The 19,909-nt window shown below is 37.7% G+C and overlaps 1 protein-coding gene across 20 annotated transcripts in view; it reads left to right on the forward strand.

Moving 5' to 3' along the window:
• Positions 1-19,909, forward strand: part of ZNF254 (zinc finger protein 254) — a 93,570-nt gene that overhangs the window by 67,024 nt on the left and 6,637 nt on the right. For 11 of the 20 annotated variants that reach the window (XM_063801460.1, XM_063801456.1, XM_054672879.2 and 8 more), the window contains 2 exons: positions 7,385-7,511; positions 7,993-8,088. The exons of 4 other annotated variants lie outside the window; for them this stretch is intronic. In XM_063801460.1, coding sequence (XP_063657530.1) covers positions 7,478-7,511; positions 7,993-8,088 — 130 coding nt within the window. In that variant the 5' untranslated portion in view covers positions 7,385-7,477. Of the gene's footprint in view, positions 1-5,183; positions 5,305-7,384; positions 7,512-7,992; positions 8,089-8,657; positions 8,795-9,417; positions 9,491-19,909 lie in introns of those variants that run through there. 5 more of the 20 variants (XM_063801467.1, XM_063801468.1, XM_063801464.1 and 2 more) reach the window with 4 other exon arrangements.

Consider the following 19,909-nt stretch of genomic DNA (forward strand, 5'->3'; position numbering starts at 1 on the left):
ATAGTACTCATGTTACTCATGCTGAGAGTAGCTATGCACTTTGGGTATTTAGAGAGAAATTCTTTTTAGAGGAATATTTTCTGACTGACTTGAGCAATCTTATATCTAATCTCAGGTTTTTTAAAGAGGCTTTTAACTTCCTTTTTTCTCAATATAATCTTTCTTGGAGTGAGAGCTGTTTTTCTTTTGAATGCTTTGTATATCTGTTTTAGAAGCCCTATTGGTATCCCATAATATCTCTGAAAGACAGGCTATTACAGTGAGAACTCTTGGAGCTAGCTTTATCTGGATGCATGCTGGAAATCCAGCAGTATTTTTTCCATGTAACCATTATAAATAGAAACTGTGGCTTAAACAATGCTCTCTTTACCATTATTGTGAAGGTGCAATTCTACCCAAGAGGCCTGCAGGCTCTCCTTCTGCAGCTCAGGCTTCGCTCTTTTTTTTTTTTTTTTTTGAGACAGTCTTGCCCTGTCTCCCAGGCTGGAGTGCAGTGACACGATCTCAGCTCACTGCAACCTCTGCCTCCTGGGTTGAAGCAATTCTTCTGCCTCAGCCTCCGAGTAGCTGAAATTACAGGTGCCCTCCACCACGCCCAGCTATTTTTTTTTTTTTTTTTGTATTTTTAGTAGAGATGGGGTTTCACCATGTTGGCCAGGCTGGTCTCGAACTCCTGACCTCATGATCCGCCAGCCTCAGCCTCCCAAAGTGCTAGGATAACAGGCATGAGCCACCATGCCTGGCCAGGCTTCACTCTTTGATGTGACACTAAAGTGCTGCTGTGGGAATTGGCATTCACCTAAGATGTGAGCTGCCAGCTGTGAGCCCTGCGCTGTGGGCTGTATGTCAGTGGCAGGTGGTACGAAACAAAAGAGGACACTGGCCACCAGAAGAGGGGAAGCAAGAGTGCTCTAGCACAGTCTTCAGGGAGTAGAGAGCCACTGATTTAAAATGCAAGTAGCCAAAAAGACAGCACCCTTTTCAATCACTTTTGTAGAAGAGTGAAAGTCTACCTTAAGCAGTTACCTGGCTTCAAGTTGCAAACTACCTTCTGTCATGAAGATGTGAAAAGCTTATTTTGTAATTGAATATAACCAGTTAGCATACATGGATGGCCTCCCCAATGACCAGGTGAATTTAGGATGAACTATGGCATGGTGCTGTAAATTCTTCTACTTGTGAACTAATTATGGTAACTGTCTTTCTGTCTTTTCAGTCTCTTAAGTAGACTGACTGTAATACATGTGACATTCAGATTTAAGTGTGTAATGAAACAATTTTCTGTCTGTTACATTATTGTGGTTTCTCTGGGGCTGAAGAGAATTTTTAAAAAATTATATTTTCCAAACAGTGTCTAGAATTACCAGACATAAACACATAAGGTGCCAACCAAGCTTTATTGTAAAGGGGACTTTCCCTCTTAGTCTTCCAGTCAACTCACAATTATGCTCTAAAGTGCATGCTGTCACCTAAATATGCAGGCAGAATTGTGTCTCTGTCTATTTGGTGTCTATAGTCCTCTATAGTCACTTCTAGAGGGGCTAGACCAGATTTCTACAAACTTTATAGGGCAGATATTAATCATTTTACTTCATTCCATGACTCTTTTATCTTCAGAACTGAAACTGATTCAGAGACCATGGAGCCCAGAAACCTAATCAGAGTAACAGTGTGCATTGAGTAGACATGGAGACATGAGAATCTCCACTTCTCTTTCCCTTCTCTCGCTAAAATGCTCACAATTGCAGGTAACCACTGCTGCTACTCCACCCATCCGGGACCTAAATCTGCAGCTCTGAATTCTAAATCTAGGTCTTGAAATTTGAAAAAAAAAAAAAAAAATCCAAAACTTTTATTTGAGGAATGAAAGTCTTTTTACTTATAAAACTCAGAGAGACATTAAAATAAAAGCACAATTACATCTTTCTCCCTTCCTTCAACTATGTATTCATCTCTTGACATTGTTCTCTATTGCCACAGGTAGGTGTAAGTTAAACTAATAATGTCACACTGGACACTATATTCTATACCCTTACCCTTAATGTACAGTCAATCAATAATTAAAGTTATTTATTTAAACAGAATTTCTGACAAAGAAGTTTGTGTGTCTCTCTCTCCTTTTTTTTTTTTTTTTTGCCTTCACAAATCCACTTGTAACTGCTGCTAATCAAAGTGCAAATTCCAGGCATCTTGAATATTTCTTCTCAAGTTACAATACTTAAGCTTGGCCCAAATAAACTGTCTACTTATATTTATGTTGTGTCAGCTTTTTTTTTTTTTAGATGTAGTTTTGCTCTTGTTGCTCAGGCTGGAGTGCAATGGCTTGATCTTGGCTCACTGCAACCTCCGCTTCCCAAGTTCAAGTGATTCTCCTGCCTCAGCTTTCTGAGTAGCTGGGATTACAGGCATGGGCCACCATGCCCGGCTAATTTTGTATTTTTAGTAGAGATAGGGTTTCTTCATGTTGGTCAGGCTGGTCTCGAACTCCCAACCTCAGGTGATCCTTCAACCTCAGGGGATCCGCCTGCCTTGGACTCCCAAAGTGCTGGAATTACAGGCATGAGCCATGGCACCCAGCCCGTATCAGCCTTTTTTTAGGTAAAATATTATTTAGAATTTTCTAGAGCAGCCTCTATGAGTAGATCTTTTGATTGTACTCTACTTGCTGTAACAGCCAGAAATGCAGAATGATGTTTATTTTATCTAGAATCTGCAAATAAGGTCTGGCCTCTGCCTGGAATTTATAAAACAGGGTCCTACTTTAGACTGAGAATGTACAGAAAACCAATAGGAGGCATTTTCTGCATTGTGAGATGTCAACATAGACATTTTAGATCCCCCCTTTGAGAGTGTGGCTCTTTGACCTTTTCACATCTTGTGTTTTCACCTGCTACAGTTATGTGAGAGGCTCCAGGTGTAAATAGAATCTGATGGCAGAATCTCTTAAGTGTAAAGAAGCATCTTAGGAGTGAGAGATCAAGGCCACGAAGTAGCCAGAGCCCTGAGCACAAGTATACCTACCTGGAAAATATGATATTAGAGTATTCTTGCACTTCTACATACCCAAAAGCTAGCTAATCAAGACAGGTGATCCAGGTTCTGCAGCTCCACTAGGGTACTTCCATTTTCTATTTAGAATCAGCCTGAGTCTCTCCTGCTGGCTTGCTATTGAACCATCAGTCCAGGGTCACTGGAAATGCTCTCACAATCACCTAGGTGTCTTTGAGACATTTGAGAATCTCCAGAACAGAATTGTGTCAGGCTGACAAGAATGGGTAATTTTGCTTCTGTCTTAGTGTAAATGAAATGAGTCATCCTGTGATTGTTCCTCCCCTCATGCAAGAGATGTCTTCGGTTGGCACCCAGATGAGAGTTTCTCCAGTTCCCTGGTACTTGGGTAAAAACAAGGAGGAGGTCTGCAGACTCAAAGAGATAAACTAATTGCTTCTATTTCATATAGTCATTAGAAAAATAGATGAAGCAGTCATGGTCCCTACCATGCAGGAACTTTTAGTCTAGACTAGCAACTGGATAAATGATTTAATTATGCATCATATGGTGGGTACAATAAATAGATGTGTGCAAAAATATGGGCTTTATTTGGGCCATTTTCTTTATATTGTGACTTCAGTTGTCTATACCTGAACATATATTAATAAACAAAAGTTGTTTTTTTTTTTTGCCTTGCTAAGAAAACTTATTTATCTTCTAAATTATTCTAGAAAACCTTAAGGGATTTGTTTAAATTGCTTATTAGTATGTGATATGAAATTAGAGGGCAATGGGGCTAAAAAAGATTAAAATTACACAAACTCTGAGATTTAAGTTTTTTTTTTTCTTTTAGGTAAGCTTAAAAAAAGAAACATAAATAAAAATACTCCCCAGTGGTGTAAAGAACAGAATTTTACATCAACTCTACACCCTGCTTCAGCCCTGTTTAGATTCACCCTTTTTGAAGGCCTTATTTAAGTCTTGCCCTACCCTGGAGTTTTGTTTGCCTCACGGAACTAACTAGAAGAGATCAGAGTTGGGTGATGAATCCTGTTGCCTTTTTAGAGTTGGTGCTCACAATTTTCTGAAACCCAATAGCAGATAAATGGAAAAATAACATGTATTATAGGGTCTTAATTTAATTATTTTATATTAAAACCAGTGTTTACAGAGACATTCCATTTAGCAACTTGTTTTCTGTTCCTGCAGATATAGTAGTTGATTCACAAGTCACAAAATAACAAATATAAATACAATAAAAATTCATCTACATTTCATTAAACTCTATCTGTGTCCTTCTCATCTGTCTGTATTTAGATTTTATTCTACGCATTTTAAAAAACTCAATGATAAACAGAAGAGGAAATAAAAATGCTGGGTCTTTATTCTAAATCCTTGGATTTATTGGACACTTAGTATCAACTCACAGGGTATTATTAGAATCAAATAATGTGCTATCACAGTGCTCTGTAACATCCTATTGATCACATAGTACCTGCTTAATAAACATTGCATTAATACATGTGCACATGTTGTTTTCCAAATGCAGACTTACTCAGAAAATTGCTGCTTTCTGTTTTCTCTGTAAACTTTAAAGAGCCAGAAAATAATATGATACTTTAAGATAGAGAATGGTTGTCTTCATTTGCATCAGAAGTATTTGTGTTTTTACAAAAGTGCTGAGTGTAAGGGGCTCTGTGCTGTACCTCATTTTTCTAACTAATGCTAACAATGAGCCCAGAGAGAGTGACACCAGCATTGACAGAAGACTTGTTTAGAACACCCATTTATGGACCATTTTCAAACCTGCAGAATCGCATTACATAGAGTGGGGCCAATTTTACCAAGCGATTCATAAGCTCATTAAAGCTTGAGTGATAATGCTTAGGTAAGTGGTTATAAGATCAGGCTTCTAATTAGAATCACATGGCCAATATGCAGACCTCTCTTTACTTGTGCCCTTTTCACAGTTTCTGTTCTGGGTGAAAGCATCTATTTGTTTTAATTAAGTGCCTCATGTGACTCTCAGGTGCCAGCATCAAATATGAGGAGTTCAAGATACATTCATCGAGTTAAGTTCCACTTTTGCACTAAAGAATGTTCTAGGAATCTGTTCTGTTTGAGTTTGGTAAGGACAGGACAGTGTGGCCAATATTTCTTTCCTTTTCTTTTTCTTTCTTTTTTTTTTTGAGATGGAGTCTCGCTCTGTCATCCAGGCTGGAGTCAATGGCACAATCTCGGCTCACTGCAACCTCTGCCTCCCGGGTTCAAGCGATTCTCCTGCCTCAGCCTCCCGAGTAGCTGCGATTACAGGTGCCTGCCACCATTCCCAGCTAAGTTTTGTATGTTTGGTAGAGGTGGGGTTTCACTCTGTTGGCCAGGCTGATCTTGAACTCCTGACTTAAGGTGATCCACCTGCCTTGGCCTCCGAAAGTGTTGGGATCACAGGCGTGAGACACCACACCCAGCCAACTTTTGTATTTTTAGTAGAGATGGGGTTTCACCCTGTTGGCCAGGCTGCTGTTGAACTCCAGACTTCGTGATCCACCTGCCTTGGCCTCCCAAAGTGCTGGGATTTGATATTTCTATTACTGTAGCAGAAATTCCTGGTGTTTGTAACAGGGGAGGGCGCCTGGCGACAAAAAGAAGAGAAACTTATATTTTTCTCTCTGTGGAGCAGCTCATTGTTCCTGAATCTTTTTTGTTGTAAAGGACAGAAATGGGTAGAGTTTTTGTGTCTTGAGCCTTCTGACTTTGAGTGTGGTGGTAACAGGTGAACATGTGGTGCTCAAATTTTTAAAGGCATATTGTCAAGATGCAGGTGTAATTAGTCCAGAATATCTCATCTGAGAAAGAATTCTAGAGGAGGAGGAGAGAGAAAAAGTGACTTTTTTTTTCAGCTAAACGTGTCCCAGATCAAGAGCTGTGTCTACTCTGCTTTCTGGAATGCCTTGCATTTAGTACTTGCAAATCTTCACTTCTATACCTGTGTTTTTTCTCCCTAATAAGTTTGTCTTAACTACTTTTAAAAATGCTTATGATAGTCGAGGGTGTCTGAAAAATTTTTCTATATACAAGAATCTTCTCTACATCATGGCTTTTTATATGCTATGTAAGATTCTCACCATGAATTTGTGATCTGCAATATTAAAAATGTTCTCCTTGTGGCTGATGAACATGGAGAGGGGTGGATACTCAATATTTCTGTGGGGAAAACCTGGGGTTCTTAGTAAAGACATAGAACATGTAATGTTGAGGTTCTATCTGTGTTCTTTATTATCTGTATGCATTACACAATTAAGAAAATACTCATTTAAACAGGATGGCATTTATTACCCAGAAAGCTCTGAAAAAATTATCAAGAGATACCTCCTTATTAGGGTGCTATAGAAAGACTACTTAAAATCACTATTACAAATTACAGAACATGAAAGATATCTGTATCTTGAACTTCCCATAAAACTGATGTTTTCTTATGATTAAATTCAGACTGTAATTTACTTTAGTGGGTACAATATCTCAGTAGTAATGTCGTGTCCTTCTGGGTGCATCAGCACACTATAAAAACTTGTCCTAGTGCAGTTGATGTTGATGCTAATAACTCAATAAGCTCTCTTACAGATTTTTTCACTATAGAATTATTTTTCTCTTCATCATTAGATATCTTTATGGAGCTGATGTGCATAAACCATCATGTTTAATCTGGCTGCCTTTTGTTTTTTGTCTTTTTCTTTTTTTTTAGGTTTTCTTTACATTTATTTTTCTTTGGTAAATGAAAGCTCTCATCTTTGTTTACAGGCTAGAAAAACTAAAAAAAAAAAAAACAAAAACAACAGGCTCTTCCACTTACTGGATGTTTGACAAAATAGTCTTTTGGGGCCAAAACATTGGCATTACTGGTGAGCTTGGTAGAGATTCAGTAACTCAGACTTTATTTCAGATCTCCCCAAAAAATAATCTGCATTAACAAGATGTCCAGTTTATTGTACACATTAAAATTTGAGTGGTACCTTCTAACTCAAGATGTCTATTTTGTCTGAAAAATATAAACAACTATGTCTTTTTCATCTGAAAAATATACATAACTCATTCTGCGTTATGTAAATGTAGCACTCAAAAATGTATATTAGTGTTTATGCCTTCAATTTTACATGTTATCATCCAGACAAGTATCACATATACACTGATGTTGTGGATATTTTGCCACTCTATTTTCTCAGAGTTAGAGAATACATTAGAAAATGTTCATGTGTTGACAATTATTTTATTGGATAATTTCAATCACTCTTATAAGTCAGAACCAGTTCTATTTACTCTAATTTTACCTTGAGTCAAATGAAAAATTCTGCCGATAGCCACTTTGTAAATATGTGTGTTCATGTGTGTTTTCCAGGGACTGTTGACATTTAGGGATGTGGCCATAGAATTCTCTCTGGAGGAGTGGCAACACCTGGACATTGCACAGCAGAATTTATATAGAAATGTGATGTTAGAGAACTACAGAAACCTGGCCTTCCTGGGTGAGGATAACTTTAATACAAAATTCCTCACATAAACTAAAGCTTTTATTTTTCTTTAGAATGTTTTCTGGTAATTTACGCATTCAGATTTCTGTTTTCAAGAAAATACTGGGGATTTGTCTGTTGAGAAAGGAATTTCTTCAAGATGTTTCATCTTGACCTGAACTTTCCGCATTCCTGAGCTAATCTGTGTCCTGCACTTTAGATTAAGGCTAATTTCAGAAGTTTAGTGGCATAAAATATTGTTACATCTTAAAATCCATTTGGCATCACCAATTTTTGATTCAGTAGTACCAGGCAGTGAAATTAAGAACCTAAAAAATTAAAATATTTCCTAAATATTTAAAAATTTCTGTTATAAATTAGTGTATTAGAATAACTTTGTTAGCATATTCTATTATATCCTCCTTACTGAGCACATTACTAAGTTGGTAATTGGAGAATATAAGCAAGATTCATTTAGTTATTTTTAATAAAACAGGTATTGCTGTCTCTAAGCCAGACCTGATCACTTGTCTGGAGCAAGGGAAAGAGCCCTGGAATATGAAGCGACATGAGATGGTGGATGAACCCCCAGGTAGGTGAGAGTGAATACAACAGATGACATGGATGAGAGGTCCAAAGTCAAGAAGAAAACCACTCTTTAAAGTGATTTAAGAAGCTGTGTTCCAAAGGAAATAGTTTCTGGGAAGCCTAAATTTTTTTTTTTAATTATACTCTCACATAGGGGCATCTTCTGCTTATGCCTATAAAATCTAAGAATTCTACTTTCCCTTCAATGATCTTCCTTCAAGTTTACAGTGACAGCCAAAGTACTGTTCATGGCATACAAAAGAGTGTACAATCTGACTTCTTTTTTCTTGTTTTGTGGACAGACAGATCTGTCTCCATAATTTTGAGATACTCTATGTTAAACTGTTTTTTAAGTTCTCTTTTTGCATCATGTCTGAAATGTGTGAGAGTAGTAGTTTCTGTTATATTGGGCTTTTTCTTTTTGGTTTATTTTTCTGCACATTTCATCCTGTTTTCATTACTGTAGTCTTGAAATATAGTTTGAAAGTACAAAGTAGGATGTCCTGCTTTGTTCTTTTTCCTCAAGATTGCTTTGACTATTCAAAGTTTATTGTAGTTTCATGTCCATTTTAGGATTGGATTTTTCATTACTGTGAAGAAAAACACTGGAATTTTGATAAGGAGTTTATTAAATCTACAGGTCACTTTGGATAATATGGCAGTTTCATAATACTTATTCTTTCAATAGAAATAAAACATTTTAAAATTGATTAGTGTCCTCTCTAATTTTTTTCATTGATATATCTTTCACTTAAAAGATTTATGAGCTCCTTGTTTAAATTTGTTCTAAAATTGAGTATTTCATTGCTATTGTACATAAGTTTTTTTTTTCCTCTATTTTATCAGATAGTTTAAGTGTATGGAACCATATCTTGTATATTAATTTTATATTTTGCTAATTAACTGAGTGTATTCATTAATTTAAACAGGTTTTAATGTACTCTCTCTCTATATATACATATATATATGATTACATGATCTACAAACAGCAACATTTTACTTATTGGTCTTCAATTTCAATGACTTTAAATTTTTCTTTTGACTATTTTGTCTTCCACATGCTTTCAGTGCTATGTTAAAATAGAAGCTAGTTTTGCATTAGTGTCTGTAAATTTGAAGGAGCAAACACCTCTTCAAGTTTCTATAAACTGGTTTCAGAAAGTAAAAATGTGTTTTTGTTGGGCCCCCAGAGTGATAGAATGTCCTCTGGGTTTGTAGTGAAGAGGGGTTGTAGCTTGGCCTTAAGGCTGCTGGGTTTGCACAAGGGTCCACCTTCAGTTGTCTTGTTAAAAGGAGCTTGGATAGTTGTAATTCTCATTTAATTTTTGGACAGATTGAATATCCTTCAGGACTTTGCTGTGCAGGGCAGACCCAAGGGCAGGTTTCTGCACTCAGGCCTGCATATGGTGAGTTTTATATCAGGATGTGGATGAGCATGGCTTTCACTGAGTACAGGAGAGGATTTTCCGAGGTAACTTTGGGTTTCTACATAGGCAAAACCGGCCATGAACTATGGCTCAGGGAGCTGGAACTGAGTCATGGAACTGCTTCAGGGACCACAGTAAAGGTCAAGGTCTGCAGGCCTGCCAGCATGGCTATAAATGGGTGTCTTTCTCCAGGCCTCTGGAAAGGCAGGACCCCCCCCAGACTGTGACTGGGAAGAGTTTGGGATGTTTACAGAGTAAGTTTAAAATTCTCAGGGGAACCAAGTTAGGTGGAACAATTTCTTGTCTTTAGCCAAAAACAGTAGTTCTGTAGTTTGCCACCTGAATGAGGACCTGCCTTCTGAAGAGGGTTACCTTCAGTCTTGGGCTTTAGCAGAGTTTCACAACTCCTTTCCTGGATCTCAGAGTTCTTTTAAAGGCATTTATTTTTGATCTGGGGTATTGTAACATAACCCAGGCAGGTCTTAATATTTTGATCAAAAGCAATTCTCCAACTTTCATGTACCATGTAGCTGTCATTACAGGTGTGAACCATGATGCCTGGTTCTCTCATAAAGGCATTTTTGTCAGCAATGGCTGACAAATTTTCTTGCTGACAGAGGATAAGCAAATAAGGCACCTTTAATTTTTTATCTTATTAATGCAACTCTCCATATAAATTTTAACTGTTTTCTACTTCAAATTTGTCTGCAATTTTAGATTCAGACATTTAGGGCAATATAATAGAATATACATGTCGTGCCTGAATTAAATTAGATAATTAGTATGCAGGCAGGCAAAAAGGAATTATAGAGCCAGGCGCGGTGGCTCACGCCTCTAATCCCTGCACTTTGGGAGGCTGAGGTGTGTGGATCACGAGGTCAGGAGATTGAGACCATCCTGGCTAACACGATGAAACCCCGTCCCTACTAAAAGTACAAAAAATTAGCCGGGCGTGGCGGCATGCGCCTGTAGTCTGAGCTACTAGGGAGGCTGAGGCAGGAGAATCGCTTGAACCTGGGAGGTGGGGTTGCAGTGAGCCAAAATCATGCCACTTTGCTTCTAAACTTGGATTACAGTAGTTTTATTTTGTGTAAAATAACATGTATTTAAAACATAAAAATTGAGACTAGTTTCTTTTAAATGCTTATCTATTAAAAGTTTCTCATTAACATCTCCTAATTATGATTTTACTGCATTTACTCTGAAATTTTATTGCTACATAATAGATGCCATTAATTTAAAACACCTGCCTTCCCTGAATGCACAGTTACAGTCAAACATTGCAGTTATGTAGACAAATTGTTTGTTAATGTACATTAATGTTGCCAACTAGATTTTATGAGTAAACATTTCTTTCATTATTATCTTCCTGTTCTATATTAGTGTGTTTTTTAAGTGCAGGTTTCTTAATATCAGTTTATTGTGTCTATTGATTTCGTGCATTATAATTTTAGACAATCGGCAATTATGTTTGTATACTTTAAGTCAATGTCTGGTTTAATTAAAAGATAAATGAGCCATATGTCTGTCATAGTCAGATTATCTATATGTGTGTGTTTATGTCTACAAATATGACCCAAATTTGGTTATAGTTTACTTGTATATATTCTTTCTTAGCTAATTTTCTTTTTCTTTTTTCTTTTTTCTTTTCTTTTTTTTTTTTTTTTTTTGAGACAGAGTTTTGCTCTTGTTGCTGAGTCTGGAGTACAGTGCATGTGATCTTGGCTCACTGCAACTTCCTCCACCTCTTGGGTTTAAGTGATTCTCTAGCCTTAGCCTCCTGAGTAGCTGGGATTACAGGCATGTGCCACCATCCCAGGCTAATTTTGTATTTTTTTTTTTTTTAGTAGAGACGGGGTTTGCCATGTTGGTCAGGCAGGTCTCAAACTCCTGACCTTGGGTGATCTGCTTGCCTTGGTCTCCCAAAGTGCTGGGATTACAGGCATGAGCCACCGTACCCGGCCTCTTAACTCATTTTCAGTGTTGGTTTTATCTTGTCTAAGTGAGTAGCCTTGGAAATAGTCTTATTTTCACCATGTGTTTAATGATAAATATGTATTTTCTTTGTGTGAGAAAAACACTTTTGTGATTTGAAGGTAATTTTTAAAAAGATGTATAATTCTGTATTTTTTCCAGTTTAAAAAAAAATATTTGTCGTAAAAACACTTAACATATAATTTACCTTCTTAAATCTATTTAAATGTACATGTCAGCGCCAGGCATGGTGGTAGCTCACATCTTTAAAACCAGGATTTTGAGAGGCCAGGACAGGAGGATTGCTTGAGCCCAAAAGTTTGATACAAGCCTGGGCAAAATATGGAGACACCCTCTCTACAAACATTTTTTTTCTAAGAAATAGCCAGGCATGGTGGCGTACACCTGTGGTCCCAGCTACTTGAGAGACTGAGGGGCAGGATTAGTTGAGCCTGGGATTGTGAGGCTGCAGTGAGCCATAATTGTGCCATTGCATGCAAGCTTCGGTGACAGATTGAGACCCTGTTTCAAAAAAAAAAAAAAAAAGTGTATATTTCAGGCATGTTAACTATATTCACATCGTTATGCAAAAGACTTCTAGAAATTTTACATCTTCTAAAACTAAAACTCAATATCCCTTAAATAACATTTACCTATTTTATGCTCTCTCCAGTACTTGACAAACACCCTTCCACCTTCTGTTTTTATGAGTGTAATTATTTTAAATATTTCATATAAGTAAAATCATAACATCCATCATTTCATTACTGGTTTATTTCAGTGGACATAATATTCTCAAAGTGTATCTTTAAAAGCGACAAGATTTTTTTTTTTCACTGTTAAATATTCTTCTTTATTTTCCATTTTAGTAAATAGCTTAACATGGAGGGTGAATTTATATTTCCTTTTTTAATTTTATATTTTATTATTATTATACTTTAAGTTTTAGGGTACATGTGCACAATGTGCAGGTTAGTTACATATGTATACATGTGCCATGCTGGTGTGCTGCACCCATTAGCTCATCATTTACCATTAGGTATATCTCCTAATGCTATCCCTTCCCCCTCCCCCCACCCCACAACAGTCCCCAGAGTGTGATGTTCCCCTTCCTGTGTCCATGTGTTCTCATTGTTCAATTTCCACCTATGAGTGAGAATATGCAGTGTTTGGTTTTTTGTTCTTGTGATAGTTTACTGAGAATGATGATTTCCAGTTTCACCCATATCCCTACAAAGGACATGAACTCATCATTATTGATGGCTGCATAGTATTCCATGGTGTATATGTGCCACATTTTCTTAATCCAGTCTATCATTGTTGGACATTTGGGTTGGTTCCAAGTCTTTGCTATTGTGAATACTGCCACAATAAACATACTTGTGCGTGTGTCTTTATAGCAGCATGATTTATAGTCTTTTGGGTATATACCCAGTAATGGCATGGCTGGGTCAAATGGAATTTCTAGTTCTAGATCCCTGAGGAATCGCCACACTGACTTCCACAATGGTTGAACTAGTTTACAGTCCCACCAACAGTGTAAAAGTGCTCCTATTTCTCCACATCCTCTCCAGCACCTGTTGTTTCCTGACTTTTTAATGATCGCCATTCTAACTGGTGTGAAACGGTATCTCATTGTGGTTTTGATTTGCATTTCTCTGATGGCCAGTGATGGTGAGCATTTTTTCATGTGTTTTTTGCCTGCATAAATGTCTTGTTTTGAGAAGTGTCTGTTCATGTCCTTTGCCCACTTTTTGATGGGGTTGTTTTTTTCTTGTAAATTTGTTTGAGTTCATTGTAGATTCTGGATATTAGCCCTTTGTCAGATGAGTAGGTTGCGAAAATTTTCTCCCATTTTGTAGGTTGCCTGTTGACTCTGATGGTAGTTTCTTTTGCTGTGCAGAAGCTCTTTAGTTTAATTAGATCCCATTTCTCAATTTTGGCTTTTGTTCCCATTGCTTTTGGTGTTTTAGACATAAAGTCCTTGCCCATGCCTATGTCCGGAATGGTAATGCCTAGGTTTTCTTCTAGGGTTTTTATGGTTTTAGGTCTAACGTTAAAGTCTTTAATGCATCTTGAATTGATTTTTGTACAAGGTGTAAGGAAGGGATCCAGTTTCAGCTTTCTACATATGGCTAGCCAGCTTTCCCAGCACCATTTATTAAATAGGGAATCCTTTCCCCATTGCTTGTTTTTCTCAGGTTTGTCAAAGATCAGATAGTTGTAGATATGTGGCGTTCTTTCTGAGGGCTCTGTTCTGTTCCATTGATCTATATCTCTGTTTTGGTACCAGTACCATGCTGTTTTGGTTACTGTAGCCTTGTAGTGTAGTTTGAAGTCAGGTAGCATGATGCCTCCAGCTTTGTTCTTTTGGCTTAGGATTGACTTGGTGATGCGGGCTCTTTTTTGGTTCCATATGAACTTTAAAGTAGTTTTTTCCAGTTCTGTGAAGAAAGTCATTGGTAGCTTGATGGGGATGGCATTGAATCTATAAATTACCTTGGGCAGTATGGCCATTTTTCACGATATTGATTCTTCCTACCCATGAGCATGGAATGTTCTTCCATTTGTTTGTATCCTCTTTTATTTCATTGAGCAGTGGTTTGTAGTTCTCCTTGAAGAGGTCCTTCATGTCCGTTGTAAGTTGGATTCCTAGGTATTTTATTCTCTTTGAAGCAATTATGAATGGGAGTTCACTCATGATTTGGCTCTCTGTCTGTTATTGGTGTATAAGAATGCTTGTGATTGTTGTACATTGATTTTGTATCCTGAGACATTGCTGAAGTTTCTAATCAGCTGAAGGAGATTTTGGGCTGAGACAATGGGGTTTTCTAGATATACAATCATGTCATCTGCAAACAGGGACAATTTGGGTTCCTCTTTTCCTAATTGAATACCCTTTATTTCCTTCTCCGGCCTAATTGCCCTGGCCAGAACTTCCAACACTATGTTGAATAGGAGTGTTGAGAGAGGGCATCCCTGTCTTGTGCCAGTTTTCAAAGGGAATGCTTCCAGTTTTTGCCCATTCAGTATGATATTGGCTGTGGGTTTGGCATAGATAGCTCTTAGTATTTTGAGATACATCCCATCAATACCTAATTCATTGAGAGTTTTTAGCATGAATGGTTGTTGAATTTTGTCAAAGGCCTTTTCTGCATCTATTATATAATCAGGTGGTTTTTGTCTTTGGTTCTGTTTATATGTTGGATTACATTTATTTATTTGTGTATGTTGAGCCAGCCTTGCATCCCAGGGATGAAACCCACTTGATCATGGTGGATAAGCTTTTTGATGTGCTGCTGGATTCAGTTTGCCAGTATTCTGTCTGCCTGTTCTCAGATCTCCAGCTGTGTGTTGGGAGAACCACTGCTCTCTTCAAAGCTGTTAGACAGGGATATTTAAGTCTGCAGAGGTTACTGCTGTCTTTTTGTTTGTCTATGCCCTGCCCCCAGAGGTGGAGCCTACAGAGGCAGGCAGGCCTCCTTGAGCTGTGGTGGCCTCCACCCAGTTGGAGCTTCCTGGCTGCTTTGTTTACCTAAGCAAGCCTGGGCAATGGCAGGCGCCCCTCCCCCAGCCTCGCTGCCACCTTGCAGTTTGATCTCAGACTGCTGTGCTAGCAATCAGCGAGACTCCGTGGGCGTAGGACCCTCCAAGCCAGGTGCAGGATATAATCTGCTGTTGTGCTGTTATTTAAGCCCGTCGGAAAAGCACAGTATTAGGGTGGGAGTGACCTGACTTTCCAGATGCCGTCTGTCACCCCTTTCTTTGACTAGGAAAGGGAACTCCCTGACCCCTTGCATTTCCTGAGTGAGGTAATGCCTAGCCCTGCTTCGGCTCTTCCACGCTTTGCTGCCCCCACTGTCCTGCACCCACTGTCTGGCACTCCCTAGTGAGATGAACCTGGTACCTCGGATGGAAATGCAGAAATCACCCATCTTCTGCATCACTCACGCTGGGAGCTGTAGACCGGAGCTGTTCCTATTTGGCCATCTGGGCTGCTCAAGATTTTTTTTAAAGCTGAATAATATTCCATTCTATCATACATGTCTTCAAGGTCTTTTGTTGCATATTTTAGATATAGATTCATAAATGTAATTGCTGTATTTGATAATTTTATTTTTAGTTATTTGAAGTACATTTATAACATTATAAAATAATATGTGCATCCTTGTTTTCTACCAACAATGCACATGGGTTTCTTTTTTTTCTTTTCTTTTTTTTTTTTTGAAATGGAGTCTCCCTTTGTCACCCAGGCTGGAGCTCAGTGGCACAATCTTGACTCACTGCAACCTCTGCCTCCTGGGTTTCAAGCGATTCTCCTGTCTCAGCCTCCTTAGTAACTGGGATTACAGGCACGTGCCACCACATCTGGCTAATTTTTGTATTTTTAGTACAGATGGGGTTTCACCATGTTGGTCAGGCTGGTCTTGAACTCCTGACCTCGAAATCTGCCCGCATCAGCCTCCCAAAGTGCTGGGATTACAGGCGTGAGCCACCTCACTTGGCCAAGGGTTTTACTGCATTATCAACAGATTAGGTGTTTTTAAAAAATTGATAGTGGTCATTTAAATGGATGTGACGGATTTTCTTTTTCATTGTGATTTTTATGCATTTCTGTATAAATTAGAAATTTTTTATGTCCTTTCAAATTTTTTGTTTGTGTTTTTCGATGAAAATGTATTTCAATTATTTTCCTATTTGTAAATAAATTCATTCAAATTTATTTAGTTTTAAAAGTCGTTTCTATTTTTTGAATATTGACTCCTATCACATGTGATTTGTAAATATTTTCACCCATTTTCTAGGAGGCCTTATCCCTCTATTAAATGTTTACTTACATATGCAGAAATTTGGAAGTGTAGTATAGTTAAATTTTTGCTTTTTTCTTTGGTGCTTATGCATTTAATGTTGTAGCTAAGAAAATGGCGCCAAGATTATTGTCATGTGTTTCCCCTATATATTTTTAAATGATGAAGAAGTTATCTGGCCTGGAATGGCACCTCACACCTATAATCCTAGCACTTTGGGGGGCTGAGTGGGGTGGATCATGAGGTCAGAAGTTTGAGACCAGCCTGACCAATATGGTGAAACCTCATTTCTACTAAAAATACAAAAAATTAGCCAGGCATGGTGGTGGGTGCGTGTAAACCCAGGCTACTCGGGAGGCTGAGGAAGGAGAATAACTTAAATCCAGGAGACAAGAGATTGGAGTGATTGGAGAGCATGCCACCGCACTCCATCCTTGGCAACGGAACGAGACTCTGACTCCAAAAACAAAAAAAGTTATCTTCTTATGTCTAATTAAAAGATTTTTCCACATATGGTTTAAGGAAATAAACTTTATTATTTTATTTTTTATTTTTTTTGAGATGAAGTCTCACTCTGTCACCCAGGCCAGAGTGCAGTGACACAATCTCGGCTCATTGCAACCTCTGCCTCCTAGGTTCAAGCGATTCTCCTGTCTCAGCCTCCCAAGCAGCTGGGACTACAGGTGTATGCGACCATGCCTGGCGAATTTTTGCATTTTTAGTAGAGAAGGGGTTTCACCATATTGGCTAGGCTGGTCTCAAAACCCTGACCTCAGGTGATCCACCTGCCTAAGCCTCCCAAAGTGCTGGGATTACATGTGTGAGCCACCATTCCCGGCCTTATTTGTTTGTTCTTGAGATAGGGTCTCACTCTCTCAACCAGGCTGGTTTGCAGTGTTGTGATCATGGCTCACTGCAGCCTCAACCTCCCAAACTTAGAAGATTCTCTGATTGCAGCCTCTCAGGTAGCTGGGTTACAAGTGTGTAGCTTCATGTCCTCCCAGTTTTTTTGTATTTTTGGTTGAGACAAGATTTTGCCGCATTGCTGAGGTTGGTCTCAAACTTCTGAGATACAGTGATCACCCCACTTTAACCTCCCAAAGTCCTGAGATTACATTTCTTTTTATTAAGTAGTTTAATTTATATTTAAAATTATTTCTTAAAATGAAATTACTAGTTTTATTGCTATTGTTTTATGTGTTTGAGTCGTATGTTTTTTATTATTTACTGTTTTATTGCCTTATTTTAATTGTGTAGTGACATGCTTCAATTATTTTTTAAATTTTGTTTTGCATACTTTCTATAAATATTATCGTCATAATCCTCTTGTATATTAGTCTGTTTTCATGCTGCTGATAAAGACATACCTGAGACTGGGCAATTTACAAAAGAAAGAGGTTTATTGGTCACAGTTTCATGTGACTGAGGAGTCATCACAATCATGGTGGAAAGTAAAAGGCATGTCTCACATGGTGGCAGACGAAAGAGCTTGCGCAGGAAAACTGCCTTATAAAGCCTTCTGCTTTCATGAGACTTATTCTCTATCATGAGAACAGCACAGAAAACATCTGCCCCCATGATTCAATTACCTCCTACTGCATCCCTCCCACAACATATGGGAATTAAAGATGAGACTTGGGTTGGGACATGGCCAAACCACATCATCTTAAAAATGGAGTTTACATAAAACATCTAAAACTTAAAAATATATTTTAATCTCATGACAACTTCAGTTGAATATAAAAATTATACCTCTGTATTTTTCAGTTTATTAATATAAAAATTATTTTGTGTATTAACATTTATGCAGATTTTTATTGTTTTAAATATTCTACAGAAGAGCTTTAAGGGTTTTATGCATCATCATTATGATAGTAAAGATTTCTACATTTGTATATTTACATTCAATAGAGAGCTTTATTTTTATATATGGTTTTATGATGCTGTCCAGTATTATTTTATTTTTAAATAAAATTGACTCATTTTAGCATTTCTTTGTTGTTGTTGTTGTTGTTGAGATGGAGTCTTGCTCTGTCACCCAGGCTGGAGTGCAGTGGCACAATCTCAGCTCACTGCAAGCTCTGCCTCCCGGGTTCACGCCATTTTCCTGCCTCAGCCTCCCGAGTAGCTGGAACTATACGCGGCTGCCACCATGCCCGGCTAATTTTGTTTTTTTGTGTATTTTTAGTAGAGACGGGGTTTCTCCATGTTAACCAGGATGGTCTCAATCTCCTGACCTCCCATTTCTTTTTTTTATATGCAGAGTCTCGCTGTATTATTCAGGCTGATCTGAATCTCCTGGTCTTTAGTGTTGTGACAAGCTTTGGCCTCTTAAAACTGCAGGCATGAGCCACAGTGCCTGGCCATCATGTAGCATTTTTTTGTAGAACTGTGCTAGTGGTGATGAAGTCCCTCAACTTGTATTTTGGAGATTTTTAGTTTTCATCCTATTTTTAAAGGGAAATAAATTTAAATCAAATATTCTTGGTTACAATTTTTTTTTTTTGTTTTACTACATCAAAATTTGGGAAGTTCTCACCTTTTATCTTCAAGTAACCACTGTATTGTTTTTTTTTCCCCATATTCTTCTTCTAAGATTCCCTTAATGGATATATTGATCTACTTGATGGTATCTAATAAGTTTTACATTCCATGTTTTAATTTTGTTTTGCAATTTTATATTTTTGTGTTATATATTCTAGCGTATGCCACCATACATCTGATATTTGTGTTTTGATTTTTTAGTATATATCATAATTGTGCACGACAATATTTAACTTTGTACAATTTAAGACCCTGTGGAGCAAAATCAAATATGAATCAGCCATATGTCTTTTTCCAGTAGAATTATATCTATGTTTGTTTGCCTGTATAAATGTTATCTTTTTTTAATTTTTTTTTTTGAGACAGAGTTTTGCTCTTCTTGACCAGGCTGGAGTGCAGTGGCACGATCTCGGCTCACTGCAACCTCCGCCTTCCAGGTTCAAGTGATTTTCCTGCCTCAGCCTTCCAATTAGCTGGGATTACAGGTGCCCACTACCACGCCTGGATAATTCTTGTATTTTTAGTAGAGACAGAGTTTACCATGTTGGCCGGGCTGGTCTCGAACTCCTGACCTCATGATCCACCCTCTTCAGCCTCCCAAAGTGCTGGGATTAAAGGTGTGAGCCACCGCACCAGGCTACCCTTGGTTTTTTTTTGTTTGTTTTTTGTATATTTGTTGTATAAGTTTGTTGTGAATGGTTTTCTAATCCTGTGTAGATGAGTAGTTATAAAATTCTTGTAATTTCAACATCCTATTTATGAATCTATATGATTTTTGTGTGGGAGAAACACTTTTGGATTTGAATATAATTTAAAACTCTCATAACTCTGTATCTCTTTTGGGTATTATTATTTTTACTTGTCAAAAAAATAACAAATTTACCACAAAATATTTTTAAATATTCGGTTAAGTCACACTAATTATCTTGACATTGTCATGCAACATATTGCTAGAATGTTTTTATCTTGCAAAGCTAAATCTTAATACATACTGACTACCACTTTTTTCTTGTTTTTTTTCTTTTTTGAGGTGGAGTCTTGCTCTGTCACCCAGGCTGAAGTGCAGTGGCAC

The sequence above is a fragment of the Pan troglodytes genome, chromosome 20, assembly GCF_028858775.2.
Source record: "Pan troglodytes isolate AG18354 chromosome 20, NHGRI_mPanTro3-v2.0_pri, whole genome shotgun sequence".
Taxonomy (NCBI): Eukaryota; Metazoa; Chordata; class Mammalia; order Primates; family Hominidae; genus Pan; species Pan troglodytes.